This window comes from Microdochium trichocladiopsis, assembly GCF_020744255.1.
Source record: "Microdochium trichocladiopsis strain MPI-CAGE-CH-0230 chromosome Unknown B0I36scaffold_2, whole genome shotgun sequence".
Taxonomy (NCBI): Eukaryota; Fungi; Ascomycota; class Sordariomycetes; order Xylariales; family Microdochiaceae; genus Microdochium; species Microdochium trichocladiopsis.
In genome coordinates this window covers 2,523,141-2,535,477 of record NW_025763545.1, presented here as the reverse complement: position 1 = coordinate 2,535,477, position 12,337 = coordinate 2,523,141, and the positions used below count along the sequence as shown (strand labels likewise).

The 12,337-nt window shown below is 55.8% G+C and overlaps 6 protein-coding genes across 6 annotated transcripts; 3 read left to right on the top strand and 3 right to left on the bottom strand.

Moving 5' to 3' along the window:
* Window positions 1-37: 37 nt before the first annotated feature.
* B0I36DRAFT_314949 (6-phosphogluconolactonase) lies at window positions 38-1,815 on the bottom strand. The gene has a single exon (XM_046152827.1). It carries the CDS (start codon window positions 1,313-1,315, stop codon window positions 530-532), a length of 786 nt encoding a protein of 261 aa, XP_046016973.1. The 5' UTR covers window positions 1,316-1,815; the 3' UTR covers window positions 38-529.
* A 448-nt stretch (window positions 1,816-2,263) lies between these two features.
* Window positions 2,264-4,074, top strand: B0I36DRAFT_314948 (HAD-like domain-containing protein). Its single transcript, XM_046152826.1, has one exon. It carries the CDS (start codon window positions 2,747-2,749, stop codon window positions 3,674-3,676), a length of 930 nt encoding a protein of 309 aa, XP_046016972.1. The 5' UTR covers window positions 2,264-2,746; the 3' UTR covers window positions 3,677-4,074.
* Window positions 4,075-4,103: 29 nt separating this feature from the next.
* B0I36DRAFT_314947 (dihydrofolate reductase-like domain-containing protein) lies at window positions 4,104-5,502 on the top strand. Its single transcript, XM_046152825.1, has 2 exons — window positions 4,104-4,591; window positions 4,851-5,502. Exons 1-2 carry the CDS (start codon window positions 4,394-4,396, stop codon window positions 5,400-5,402), a joined length of 750 nt encoding a protein of 249 aa, XP_046016971.1. The 5' UTR covers window positions 4,104-4,393; the 3' UTR covers window positions 5,403-5,502.
* B0I36DRAFT_428402 (ubiquinol-cytochrome C chaperone-domain-containing protein) lies at window positions 5,503-6,897 on the bottom strand. The gene is made up of 2 exons (XM_046162456.1): window positions 6,317-6,897; window positions 5,503-6,207 (listed from the first exon to the last, which is right to left on the bottom strand). The coding sequence occupies exons 1-2, from the start codon at window positions 6,726-6,728 to the stop codon at window positions 5,651-5,653; spliced, it is 969 nt and encodes a 322-aa protein (XP_046016970.1). The 5' UTR covers window positions 6,729-6,897; the 3' UTR covers window positions 5,503-5,650.
* A 120-nt stretch (window positions 6,898-7,017) lies between these two features.
* B0I36DRAFT_283643 (putative3-oxoacyl--synthase) lies at window positions 7,018-8,652 on the bottom strand (the record flags this gene model as incomplete). Its single annotated transcript, XM_046151548.1, has 3 exons — window positions 7,018-7,386; window positions 7,442-8,164; window positions 8,230-8,652. The coding sequence occupies 3 exons, from the start codon at window positions 8,650-8,652 to the stop codon at window positions 7,225-7,227; spliced, it is 1,308 nt and encodes a 435-aa protein (XP_046016969.1). The 3' UTR covers window positions 7,018-7,224.
* A 670-nt stretch (window positions 8,653-9,322) lies between these two features.
* B0I36DRAFT_236900 (OPT oligopeptide transporter protein-domain-containing protein) lies at window positions 9,323-12,252 on the top strand (the record flags this gene model as incomplete). The annotated part of the gene is made up of 9 exons (XM_046149498.1): window positions 9,323-9,834; window positions 9,936-10,132; window positions 10,189-10,528; window positions 10,588-10,806; window positions 10,862-11,057; window positions 11,116-11,321; window positions 11,377-11,403; window positions 11,476-11,690; window positions 11,765-12,252. The coding sequence occupies 9 exons, from the start codon at window positions 9,323-9,325 to the stop codon at window positions 12,250-12,252; spliced, it is 2,400 nt and encodes a 799-aa protein (XP_046016968.1).
* Between the last annotated feature and the right edge of the window lie 85 nt (window positions 12,253-12,337).

The window sequence follows — 12,337 nt, the reverse complement described above, 5'->3', positions numbered from 1 at the left end:
CAGGGGATCGACGACATTGTGTTCCGTCGGAGAAAAGTGTCAAAAACCGCCCATGTTCAGCATGACTGTTAATAATACGTCTGGCCTACTTCTGCGCTTCCCAGAATCCACATTCCCGTGTAGCAGCGCAATCAGGCGACGAAGTAGGCATGCTCGTTTTTCATTGTGTAATCGCTCCTGCGTACAAAACAGCCGGACTTGAATCATCTACATCTAACAGGGGAATCTCAACGAGTGTCTTTGCAGACCTTGATAAGGGCCAATCGGCCCTCTCAATCCTCGCGTCGTCTTTTGGGAACGATGCCATAGGTCAGATCATCACCAGCATCTTCAGCGGTCTATCCGCCCTACGCCACAGATTGCTCGGACTGGCCAAGACGAAGAAACGTGCTCTCTCCAAGGCTTCCGACTATATAATGATAAGAGTATCCCAGCTGAGTTCGGCGTCTGCATAGTGCGCCGCCCATCAAGTTGGGGCGGTTGTCGGTTCCAAACTGCTCCAGCGCAGATGGAGTTTCGATGATTCCGTTTACAAGAAACCGCGACGGGGGAAGCTGACGCCGTCCACGGCGGCATTATCGACGAACCAGCTGCACCGGTCGCCGGTGGCCTCGTTGACCAAGGCGCACGGCAGACCATTGCCCTCCTCAAAGATCTCCTTCATGATTTCCTTCTTGCTCCCACCAGTGGCCACAAAGGCGACCTTGACGGCGTGTGTGACGACAGGCAGAGTCAGGGTGATGCGCCTGGGCGGCGGCTTGGGCGAATCCTCGATTGGGGCAACCCAGGCTTCCGTCTCTCTAAGCAGAGGATGGCCGGGGAAGAGACTGCATGTGTGGCCGTCCGGGCCGGAGCCGAGAAGGAGAAGATCAAAGATGGGCAACCGGACGGAATCCCGACCCGCAAAAGACTTGACCAGGGTCTGCTCGTACTGGTCGGCGAGCTCCTGGGTGTCGTCGAGGTGCGCGGTGTCGATGGGGTGGACGGTGGGTTGGCCGAGCTCGGCGGGGATCTTGTCGAGGAGGTCCTTCTTCAGTAGACCGTAGTTGCTGTCCTCGTGGTCAAGTGGCACAGCGCGTTCGTCGCAGAAGAAGATCTCCCACTTGTCAAACTTTGGCTTGTCCTCGTCAGACTTTGGGGTGGCCAGGAGAGCTTGCGCGAGGGTCTTTGGCAGCGAACCGCCAGAGACACCAATCTTGAAGACGCCGTGACGGGTGAGGCCCTCGTTCTGAGCCTCAATAAGGTACGTGCGAAGGGCCGGCGCCAGAGCGTCGACCGTGGGGAAGGCGAACAAGTTGGGTTGCTTGCCTGGCATGGTGAGTGCTTGTTGCTTGTCGTGAATGTGGAAGGAGAGTCGCCGATGGACGAGAGGAGGGAAGTAGGTAGGAACAAAGCTTTTGGGGGGGCTGAGGCGGGTCAGAGAAGAATAGGGTAGAGTCCTGTGGCAGTTGAGAGACAAGTTGAATGAGTAAAGGCGGCGGGGTCTGGCTCTGGACAGGTAGAGAGCTTTCTAGCTCTGGAGGCGTCTTGAGCTATCTCGTCACTGCGGTGCAGTCATGAATTATTCTGGAGCTCGGTGGGGGGGCCTTCCCTGCCTGCCGCGGGGCTATTTCTGGAGCCAAAGCGCTGTCGGAGGATGGACCCGGCCGCATGCCCAGCGTTCCGTGCTTCTAAGGGTATCCATTCCCAAGTCCCAGGCCCAACAAGAATAGCCAGGCTTTCCTCAGGCCGAGCATTCTCTTACAAGCTATGGCTCGGGTTGAGCCGAGGACGGACTGGGCGAAAAACAGGCGTGTCGTCGTGGTTTCTGTGAGCGCGAGCACGAGCACGAGCCCAGGACAATACAATCCGTGCGTGCGTGTGACGTGCCCGCACCACATTCTCGCGCCTGTGCATGTGAAAGCAGGCCACTCCCTTACGGCATCGTCGACGCATGAAGGGGAGGGGGTCTTCCGTCCCGCGCAAGCGCTGAGTGGCGCTGGAGGGACGCCGTGGCTCTGGGATGCCATGCCACAGAGCGAGAGCTTTACCACAACTCCCCGTCCCCACTTGGAGGTGGTGGATGGATGGATGGCATTACATCACCCTTCTCTCACGACAGCCAGCGTGGCTGCTCAAAGCCAACCACATCAACGGCCATCGACTGCTCATCATTGCCGATCGCCCCAAATAGGGCAAGGTGGGACAACGGAAGAATAAAGTCTCAGATCCCGCACAAAGCACGTTCTGCCTGGAACGCGGGCGCACCCTGCCTGCCTTATCATCTGCACTCGCTGCGTCAATCAATTATGGTTCGCATGCGCGCATGATCCGAGAGCTGCATTGCCCTTCGATAACGGCGCACTGCAAGCGGCGACCTGCTGCTTCTGAGCACCCGTTTTGATTCTCATGTCCACAACAAGCCTGCACTGATGTTTGTTGAAGCCACATCGCAGTCTCCCAACGGACAGGGCTCTCTCTGTGATTGCAACTGGCCATGGTGGTGTTGCTGAGTGAAGTCCGGTGCTGTTCTGTTGAACGCATCAAACGGGTCCTGGGCCGGCGCCGGGCGTATCCGGCCCACCCTCCCGGCTGACCCTTTCTGGCACATTCGAGCCCGCCGTCAATCCGGGTCATCCAGGGACCTCCACTGTCAGATTGTGACGTTTCTTGACACATTTCACCATTCAAGCCGTTCTACTTCTAGAACTCTCTGCATAGCATATTAGCCTCCAGTCCTGCAGTACAGCGCCCACCACCACTAGTCATGGGCTCCTCTCAACCCGCGTACTTGACGGGCAACTCTGCAGCCATCAACGAATTCATTGACAAGTTCGATGTCTTCCTGTTTGACTGTGATGGCGTGCTCTGGTCCGGCGACCACCTCTTTGAGGGCGTGCCCGAGACCCTCGAGCTGCTGAGATCACGAGGCAAGCGGGTCGTCTTTGTCACCAACAACTCGACAAAGTCCCGCGAGGATTACCAGAAGAAGCTCGACAAGATGGGCATCGCCAGCAGCGTCGAGGACATCTTTGCCTCCGCATACTCCTCGGCCATCTACATCTCGCGCATCATGAAGCTGCCCGCGCCCAAGAACAAGGTTTTTGTTCTGGGCGAGTCCGGCATCGAATCAGAGCTGCGGACAGAGAACGTGCCCTTCATCGGCGGCACCGACCCGGCCCTTCGGAGAGACATGACGCCCGAGGACTTTGCCGCCCTGGCCGACGGCTCGCTCATTGACCCTGACGTGGGTATCGTGCTTGCCGGCCTCGACTTCCACATCAACTACCTCAAGCTCTCCATAGCGTTCCAGTATCTCCAGCGCGGCGCCAAGTTCCTCGCCACCAATCTTGACAGCACGCTGCCCATGAGCCACACCTTCTTCCCCGGCGCCGGTTCCATCTCGGTCCCGCTGGTCAACATGACGGGCCAGACCCCGCTGGCTTTGGGCAAGCCGAGCCAGGCGATGATGGATGCCATCGAGGGCAAGTTTCAGCTCGACCGTGCCCGGACGTGCATGGTCGGCGACCGGCTCAACACCGATATACAGTTTGGCGTCGAGGGCAAGCTGGGCGGCACGCTGGCCGTGCTGACGGGCGTGAGCAAGAAGGCGGACTGGGAGGCGGCAGACGCACCGGCCGTACCAGCTTATTACGTGGATAAGCTGAGCGATTTGCGTGCTGCTGCTAAGCAGTAAATCTCTTTGGTAGAGGCTCCTGGGACCGTTCGATGCCATTTTTGGTCATCATAGAGATACCTAGGATCCCTGCTCTTACGACCAGGGGGCTAGGTTTCTTTCGTCATTGATAGATATAGACATCGCAGATCGAACATGCAAACCGTAGTAGTATACAAGTACATACCCGCTGAGAAAGAAGACACCTTGGGGAAATACCCGGAGCGGGAGAAAAATTACTGGTACTAACAGAAATCGCTCAGAACCCATCCTCTGGCTCTCTTGCATAGTCGAGACTCGATGTTGCAGTTGCAGGTGATAAAGTGCCTGCAGCATGCACCAATTTCCGTAGCCCCCCAGCGCGCCTCAAGACGCGACTTCAATTAAGACGCCAAAGTGGGCATAGAGAGAACCCCACCATGGTCTGATTCCCTCTTCACCCTGCTTTGACAAAATCACCATTCGTGGTCTCGCAGTGAAAGTATTGACTTGGGAGGATTCAATCTCGTTGCTTTGAGCTCAGCCGGCCATCAATTCTTCCGCAGGAAGTGAAATTCAGTGCTGCAGAACGCCTCGCACAGAGGTCGTGCCCCAGTCATTTTTGAGAAAGAACCTCAACCCCAATCTCGATCAAGGGTGCACACAACACGGCCGCTTCCAGAGTACAGGCATTGCTTCAGCTCTCAAGCTCTCACCCCCAACCAAGGTTTTCTGTTTCACCAAGCAACACACCTCCACATGTCCGCCGTGCAAGACGGTCCGTCGTCGGCACTCAGCCACCAATCATCCACGGCCATGCCTCCACCGATCGAGCTGACCCTTGTGGTCGCCGCCACGAGGCAGATGGGCATCGGCAAGGCCGGCACTCTGCCCTGGACGGGCCTGCGGAAGGAGATGGCATATTTCGCGAGGGTGACCAAGCGGGTCCCTGCTTCGGTGAGTCTGGATTTGTCTGATGTTTCGTGCCCGGGGGGGGGGGGGGGAGGGATGGTTGGGGGCTTCTCTATTGTTGGACTGAGGATTCGGAGGACGGGTTTGCATGTTCCAGGGCTTGATGTCGCTGCTTTCACTAGTTGCTGCTGGCACGCGAGCTGGAAGGAGCAGATTCTCCATTTTCCTCATCCTTTCCTTCTGAGACGCGGATGTAGCAATCATTAGCAATGCACGCTCAAAAGCTAACCAAAGCACCACGCAGAGTGACCCTTCAACAAAGACGCAAAACGTGTTGATAATGGGCCGCAAGACGTGGGACAGCATCCCGCCCAATTTCAGGCCGCTCAAGGACAGGCTCAATATCGTCATCAGCCGCTCGCACCCGGACCACCACCACCACCACGACGCAGACAGCGACGATGCATCCGAGACGACAGCAGCTTCGGTGGTCAAGCTGAGTTCTCTCGACGCCGTGCTGAGGTATCTCCAAGCACGTCAGGCGACCACCTCCTTCTCCTCCCCTGCTGCTGTCAAGGAAGGACAGAGTGGCATTCAAATGGGCAAGGTCTTTGTCATCGGCGGCGGGGAAATCTACGCGGCCGCCCTGAGACTGAAAGAGGCGCGAAGGGTGCTGCTCACGAGCGTGCAGAATGACTTTGAGTGCGACACGTTCTTCCCGCAGATCAGTGAGGAGACCGGGTGGGAGAAGCAGAGCAAAGAGGCGCTGGATGCTTGGACAGGCGAGGATGTGCCCGGAGGCGAGCAGGAGGAGAATGGAACGAGATATGAGTTCCAGATGTGGGAGCGGAAATGAGTCTGCCGCTTTGAGAATTCAAGCGCGTCTGTCCAAAGTGCGGTAATCCGATATCAGGGTGCTTGTAGTTTCAGCTCGAGGTGGGTCCTTGCAGTGCATTATTTCTTAGTGATACAGGTATTTTATTACAGGTCGACAATGATAGAGCTCGCTGCAGTAGTAACTTGTTTGCTGGTTTACTGTCCTGTCCCATACATGTCTCATGAACGTAGTGATACACAGGGTTCCCAAACCCTTTCCCCTCTCCATTACACAATTTCAGGTACAGTCTCAGCCTTGGCTTTCTGAGCCGGAGTCGCCGGCCCGAGCTCAACCTCCATCTGCTTGGTCGGCAGATCGACGACCTCGAACTCGCCATTGGCAGGTCTCTTCATGAGGGCCTGGACCGAGTGCGTGAAGAGGAAGTCATCGGGAGTGCCGTCGAGCTGCCTCAAGCACGCGCGCATCCAGCTCACAATGGCCGCGACGGCACGCACGTCCGCGTCGGGGCTGGCCTTGAACACGTTGCGCCACACGGCCGCCGCGAGCACCGCGTCGCCCTTGACCAGGCCCTCGTCGTACGCTGCGATGACGCCGCGCCACTGGATGAACAGGTCCTTGAGGTACTTCTGCCGCAGGCCGCGCGAGGTGATGCCGTGCTGCAGGTCCATGCGCTCCTCGGCGTCGAAAAAGTAGTGGTCCACGAGCTGCGCCTGCCACTGCTTGGCCGCTTCGGGCTCGAGGTTGCGCAGCCGCGCGAAGAGCAGGTACAAGTGCAGCATGGTGACCTGGGACCAGGTGCTGAATGTCGGCGGAAGTTGGAACTCTGAACATCGAACAGCAACAGTTCTGTCAGCCGGTGATCTCCCGATCGATTTATGGATAAATAGGTAAGGCAAGGCAGAAAAGAACCAAAAAAGAGAAAGAAAACTCACCCTTATGCCACATTCCCGATCCCGTCCCCAGGTCCTCCCCGTCCGCCGTCTTGGGGATTGTGTCGTTCTGCCGGTCCTCCTGCGAGATCTTGTAGTCGGCCTGCGTGGCGCACGCCTTGTATATGTTCTCCGTCGCCGAAATGACCCGGTACGGCTCCGTCTGTCGACTCATCATCTTGCCGATCGCATCGCGCAGACCTTGGCGCTGCGCTGTGCTGCTGAGCTGCCTCTGCTGTTGGGAGACCGGGGTCCGCGAGGGCGCAGAGGTGTGTCTACTAGTTGTTGAGCTCGTGCTGGTGCTCAGATAACGGCCAGCTTGCTGGCCGGCGATCATGGCCGAGGAGGGAGCAGCACCGGCTTGCCTGCTCAGCTGGGCGAGCTGCTGGCGGCAGCTTCGGCATGCCATTGCCATTGTGCTGGTGGATATTTATGCAATCTGACTCGCGTGGAAAGGCAGTGTCGTAAGGGGGGCGGCAGGGTAATCTGCTGACGGTTCTGTGGGTGTGCCTGGAAGTCTGGCGTTGAAGTAAGTCAATCCGGAATGTTCAAAGGTCGTCGCGTCATGACATGGTGGGAGCTTTAGCCGCAACGGCCAAAAATTTAAACGTACATCACTGCGGCGCACCAATGAGGGGCGCTTCCACTCAGTTAGCCTCTAGGACCCTGGGTCGGGAGCCTTCTGGGGATGTGTGGGGCTGAGCGCTCTCGGTCCGGTCAAGTTAATGTACCAGACGTCTTCATGGTTACTGGTCTTTCTTTGAGCTATATCTTGATATCTATATTACATGTCTATGTTCGTGATCTCGGCTTTCATGGCATAGGAGCTTAGATATGATATTTTACACAGTAAATCACGTTAAATCTCCTGGTGTGTTGCTGACGACTCCTACACCAGATCTCGTCCCAGTCTACCTCAGCTTGGAGAACACGAGGGAGGCATTGGTACCCCCAAAGCCAAAGCTATTTGACATGGCCACGCTGACCTGTTTCTCCTGGGCTTCAAGGGGGACGAGGTTGAATTTCGGCACAATATTAGGATCGTGCAAGTTCAACGTCGGAGGGACATGATTCTGCTCTTTGTCAATACTAATCAAATACACGTGTGGACAGAGTATAATTACTGACCTCGGATACTGCCAAAACAGTAAAGAGAGCTTCTATGGCCCCAGCTGCACCCAGAAGATGACCCAGTGCGCCCTTGGTGCTGCTAACCGTCACATCCTTCTCATTTGTGTACCCCTCGGGTCCAGACATGATCGATTGTATTGCAAGAGCCTCTGCGGCGTCACCTACAACGGTGGAAGTGGCGTGAGCATTGACATAATCAACCTGCCCAGGTTTGACTCGTGCGTGCTTCAGAGCTCGCCTCATTGCGAGGGCAGCCCCTGATCCGTCCTCTCGCGGTGCAGTCATGTGGTAAGCGTCGCCACTGCACCCGTACCCCGAAAGCTCCGCGTATATGCGGGCTCCTCGAGTCTTGGCATGTTCAAGCTCCTCGAGCACGAGCACTGCCGCGCCCTCTGCAACGACAAAACCATTTCGCTGGCTGTCGAACGGCCGGCAGCTCGAGGGAGGATCGCGGTTGAAAGCAGTAGAGAGGGACCTCGAACGGCCAAAGCCTGCCAGTGTTAAAGGGTGAATACAAGCCTCCGAACCGCCTGCAACCATGACGTCGGCATCTCCAAAGGCTATGAACCGCGAGGCGTCACCAACAGAATGGGCGCCAGTGGTGCATGCTGTGGTGGCTGCGTGGTTTGGTCCCTGAAAGCCGTACTTCATTGAGACGAGACCAGCAGCGAGGTTGATCAGAATCTTTGGTACAAATAGAGGTGTCACTTTTCGATAGCCCTGGCACGTGTGTTAACTCAGGGGCAGGCTCCGAGTCTGCGAAGAAGAGCGACCAGACTGCTTACGGATTCTTCAAAGGCCAGGGTAGTGTCGAAAAGCTCCTCGAGGTTGCCTATTCCACTCCCAATGCAGACACCAGTGGCCTCGAGATCGTGCTGCGAGGTGGGCTTCCACGCTGCGTCTTCCAAGGCCATTTCGGCAGCTGCGGAGGCATACTGGGAAAACAGCGACATGCGTCTTTGGTCCGTAGCTGTCAGCCAGTCGTTGGGATGCCACAGGCCATCATCTTTACCAGTGCCCGATTCCGCGGTTGTCTTTGGCACGACCCCGGCCACCGTGCTGGTGAGGCCCTTCCATCGCCGCTGTGGTTCATAATGGGCAACGCTGGTGATGCCCGACTCGGCCGCCAGCAGTCGCGTCCAGGTGTGCTTGACGCCAACGCCGAGTGGGGTGATGGCACCGAGACCAGTCACTACGACCCGTCGCATGACTCTGCCATAGCCGGGCTTGAATGACGGGTTTTATGGTGGTGAACAATTTGACGAGCTGCTCCAGTGCAGTGTGGAGTGGAGATGGCCCAGATGCCCCCGCTGAAACAAGACACCAGAGCTGCGGCAACAGCTCCGTGCAGCCACGGGCGCTAGGCCCGATCTGAAGCTACAGGGCACTTTAGCCCAGCCCCCAAGTGCCCCTGCGCAACCACCAAGGCGGGCTCAACTGGGAAGGACCCCTTGCGCAACAGCGTCTCGGGGATCAAGACACGATGCATCTCACCCTCACATTCCAAGGGCTGAGCACCTGCCACCTTCTCTGTCCATCTGCACTGGTCACGGCCACTCACCCCACTCCGGCCTAGGCTGCTCAATCAAAGAGATCAAGCGTCGGGACGATTTGGGCTGCTCAACCGTGTTCGACTTCAACAGCTAGGCCATTGGACACTAGGCCTGCTTCCAAATGGTGATCATCTCTTATCAGACATAGAGAACCCCGCACACCACAAGCCACTGGCCGCAGCTGCTACACGTCGTATAGAGGCATAGTACGAATGACCGCTTGGATTTCTGGGCGCCTCAAACTCTACAGAACCCGCGGTGGCAGGACCTCGGGACCGCAGAGATGGACAGACCTCGAGTGTCTCTGTCGGGGACGGACGTCAGGATGAGCTTCCAGGACAACGACTTATTGCAGAGACGGACCTCGGCTGAATCCACTGCTTCAGCTTCGGACGGCAGAAGCAAGCAGAATGGCAGCCATTGGGTCGATTCTAGCGCCCGCAACGACACGGGCTACGAAGAAGGTGAGGAGTTTGAGATGCTCCTGGACCCAGCAGGACCCCACGCCGAGGGCGCCGGCTCTGGAGCTGAGGACGAGGAGGACGGAGCGTCCTCGAAAAAGGAGATTGACGACTCACCGTACGAAGAGGTGCGCGCGGCCGTGAAGAATTTTGATCAAGACCTGCCCTGCAATACCGTCCGCGCCTGGACCATTGGTCTTACCCTCGTCGTCTTTGGTGCTTCCGCAAACACTCTCTTTAGCTTGAGGAGTCCGTCAATCGGCCTTGGGCCCCTCGTGGCGCAGATAATAGCTTGGCCAATCGGCCAGGCTTGGGAGCGGTGGATGCCAGTTCGTCAGATGAAGACTTTTGGCATGCGATGGGAGCTCAATCCAGGGTGAGTTACAACCATCTTGAGCAGAATACCGTGGTTTTTTTCTTCAGCTCCTATTTGGCGCCCCCCGTGGGTAAAGATTTGCTAACATATTCCACGCATAGACCCTTCAACCAGAAAGAGCTGGCCATCATAGTTGTTATGGCTGGTGTGTCGTTTTCCGTTGCGTATGCTACGGATATCATTCTGGCCCAGGTGGTGTTCTACAAGCAGGACTTTGGTATCGTATTCCAGCTCCTGCTGGTGATATCTACGCAGTCTCTGGGCTATGGCATTGCAGGATTAATGCGAAAGTTTCTTGGTAAGCAGCCGTAGCTCTGCATTGTGTTGAATATGACTGACCCTACTTCTATCCAGTATACCCTGCATCTATGATATGGCCCGGCACTCTAGTTGTTGTCAATCTGATCGAAGCCATGTTTGAGACGAACCATGCGCCCGATCCTTCCATTCTTGGTGGCAGCATGCCGCGATATAGATGGTTTGCACTCGTCACAGTCGCATCAGCAGTATACTATTTCATCCCGGGATATTTTGCCAAGTTCCTCAGTGTCTTTGCATTTCCGACATGGATAGCACCTCAGAATGCTGTGGTTAATCAACTATTTGGTGGCAATACCGGCCTCTCGATCTTACCAATCACTTTTGACTGGACTCAAGTTGCTGGCTATGTTGGCTCACCCTTGATTCCACCTTGGTATGTGCTAGACAACTCGAATCATACACGACATGCATTTAAAGCTAATGAGGAACCAGGAATGCCATCGCGAACACACTCATTGGCGTCGTGCTCTTTTTCGTCATTTCTAGTGGGTTCTTGCATTACACGGGAGCCTGGTATGCTCCGTATCTCCCAATGAGTGATTCCTCAACATACGACAACACTGGACACCGCTACAACACATCTCGGATCTTGACCCCCGACTTCACGCTTGACGAGGACGCTTATAAAGCATATTCTCCCTTGTTCATTAGGTAGGCTTGTGTCCTGCTCACACTTCAACGATTGTCGCTTATCAAAACCTCACAGCACCACATTTGCCATGTCCTATGGTCTTAGCTTCGCCGCCATATCTTCCCTGGTCGTATACACGTATCTGAACCATCGCAAGACAATCTGGGCGCAGTGGAGAAATAGTACGCACGAAAAGCCGGACATCCACATGCGCTTGATGAGCAAGTACAAGGAGGCTCCCGCCTCGTGGTACATGGGGTTGTTTGTTATTGTGAGTCGACCACTTTAGACAAGACTGGGTAGAAACATGGCTGACGTATCTATTCTAGTTTTTTGCTCTCGGCATGTTCTGTGTTCTTGCCTATCCGACGAACATGACTTGGTGGGCATTCATACTGGCGGTGCTCATTTCGACACTGTTCTCGCTGCCTATCGGCATTATACAGGCAGTCACCAATACCCAAATTGGGCTGAACGTCCTGACCGAGTTCGTGTACGGTTACATTCAGCCTGGACGCCCCTTGGCACTCATGATGTAAGTCTACGTCACTTTACTCCGAGGGTTCCAGTTGCTAACAATCAGCATGCAGTTTCAAAACGTTCGGCTTTATCACGATGTGAGTGTACCCAGAAGTCTGTCATTCCATTCGACCTGCTCCGGTTCTAATAAGCCTTGTTCCTTGAAATAGGTCACAAGCACTTAGCTTCGTCGAGGACCTCAAGTTCGGGCACTATATGAAGATCCCACCGAGGACCATGTTCATGGCTCAAGTCGTAGCCACGAGCTTCTCGTGCTTCATCCAAGTATTCGTCCTCAACTTTGCGCTCCACAACATCAAAGACATTTGTGAGATCACGCAGGAAGAGCGTTTCACGTGTCCGGGTGGACGCGTCTTCTTCTCTGGTGAGTCAACCTCACGGAGGAAACCTTTCATCCGCCATGCATACGACTAATGAGGTCACTTTGCTCAATAACAGCCTCCGTAATCTGGGGTCTCATCGGCCCCGCCCGCATCTTTTCGCCAGGCCAAGTCTACTCGGGCCTGTTCATTTTCTTCATCATCGGCGCGCTCGTCCCGCTCGCTATACATCTATACAACAAACGCAACCCGACCTCCCCATCTCGATTCCTCATTGCACCCCTGATCTTTGGCGGCGCCGGCGCCATACCACCTGCAACGCCGCTCAATTACCTGTCATGGGGAATGGTGGGCTTCATGTTCCAGTTCGTCATCAAGAAGCGGCACTTTGCCTGGTGGAGCAGGTTGAACTACCTAACAGCGTCTGCGCTGGACCTTGGTCTCGCGGCAGGGACTTTGGTCATGTTCTTTGCCTTCACAATGACGGAAATCGACCCGCCAAAATGGTGGGGGAACACCGTTGTGCAGGCAACGATGGACTATCAGGGAACTGCGGTGCAGATGAAGGTTGCCGAGGGGCAGACGTTTGGACCGGAGGTGTGGTGAAGCTCGAAAAGCTGTTTAGAAGGGCAGAGGCGTAGGAATAGCGATCTAGATAAGACTATTGATAGGGGAAGTGAATATTTTGGGA

What these genes read in the sequence shown, in the direction of transcription:
- B0I36DRAFT_314948 (XM_046152826.1), top strand. Translation starts at nt 2,747, where the DNA reads ATGGGCTCCTCTCAACCCGCGTACTTGACGGGCAACTCTGCAGCCATC.
- B0I36DRAFT_314947 (XM_046152825.1), top strand. Translation starts at nt 4,394, where the DNA reads ATGTCCGCCGTGCAAGACGGTCCGTCGTCGGCACTCAGCCACCAATCA. An exon ending in CCAAGCGGGTCCCTGCTTCG is followed by an intron (nt 4,592 to 4,850) that starts GTGAGTCTGGAT and finishes AGCACCACGCAG; the next exon opens with AGTGACCCTTCAACAAAGAC.
- B0I36DRAFT_428402 (XM_046162456.1), bottom strand. Translation starts at nt 6,728, where the DNA reads ATGGCAATGGCATGCCGAAGCTGCCGCCAGCAGCTCGCCCAGCTGAGC. An exon ending in ATCGGGAATGTGGCATAAGG is followed by an intron (nt 6,208 to 6,316) that starts GTGAGTTTTCTT and finishes TTCGATGTTCAG; the next exon opens with AGTTCCAACTTCCGCCGACA.
- B0I36DRAFT_314949 (XM_046152827.1), bottom strand. Translation starts at nt 1,315, where the DNA reads ATGCCAGGCAAGCAACCCAACTTGTTCGCCTTCCCCACGGTCGACGCT.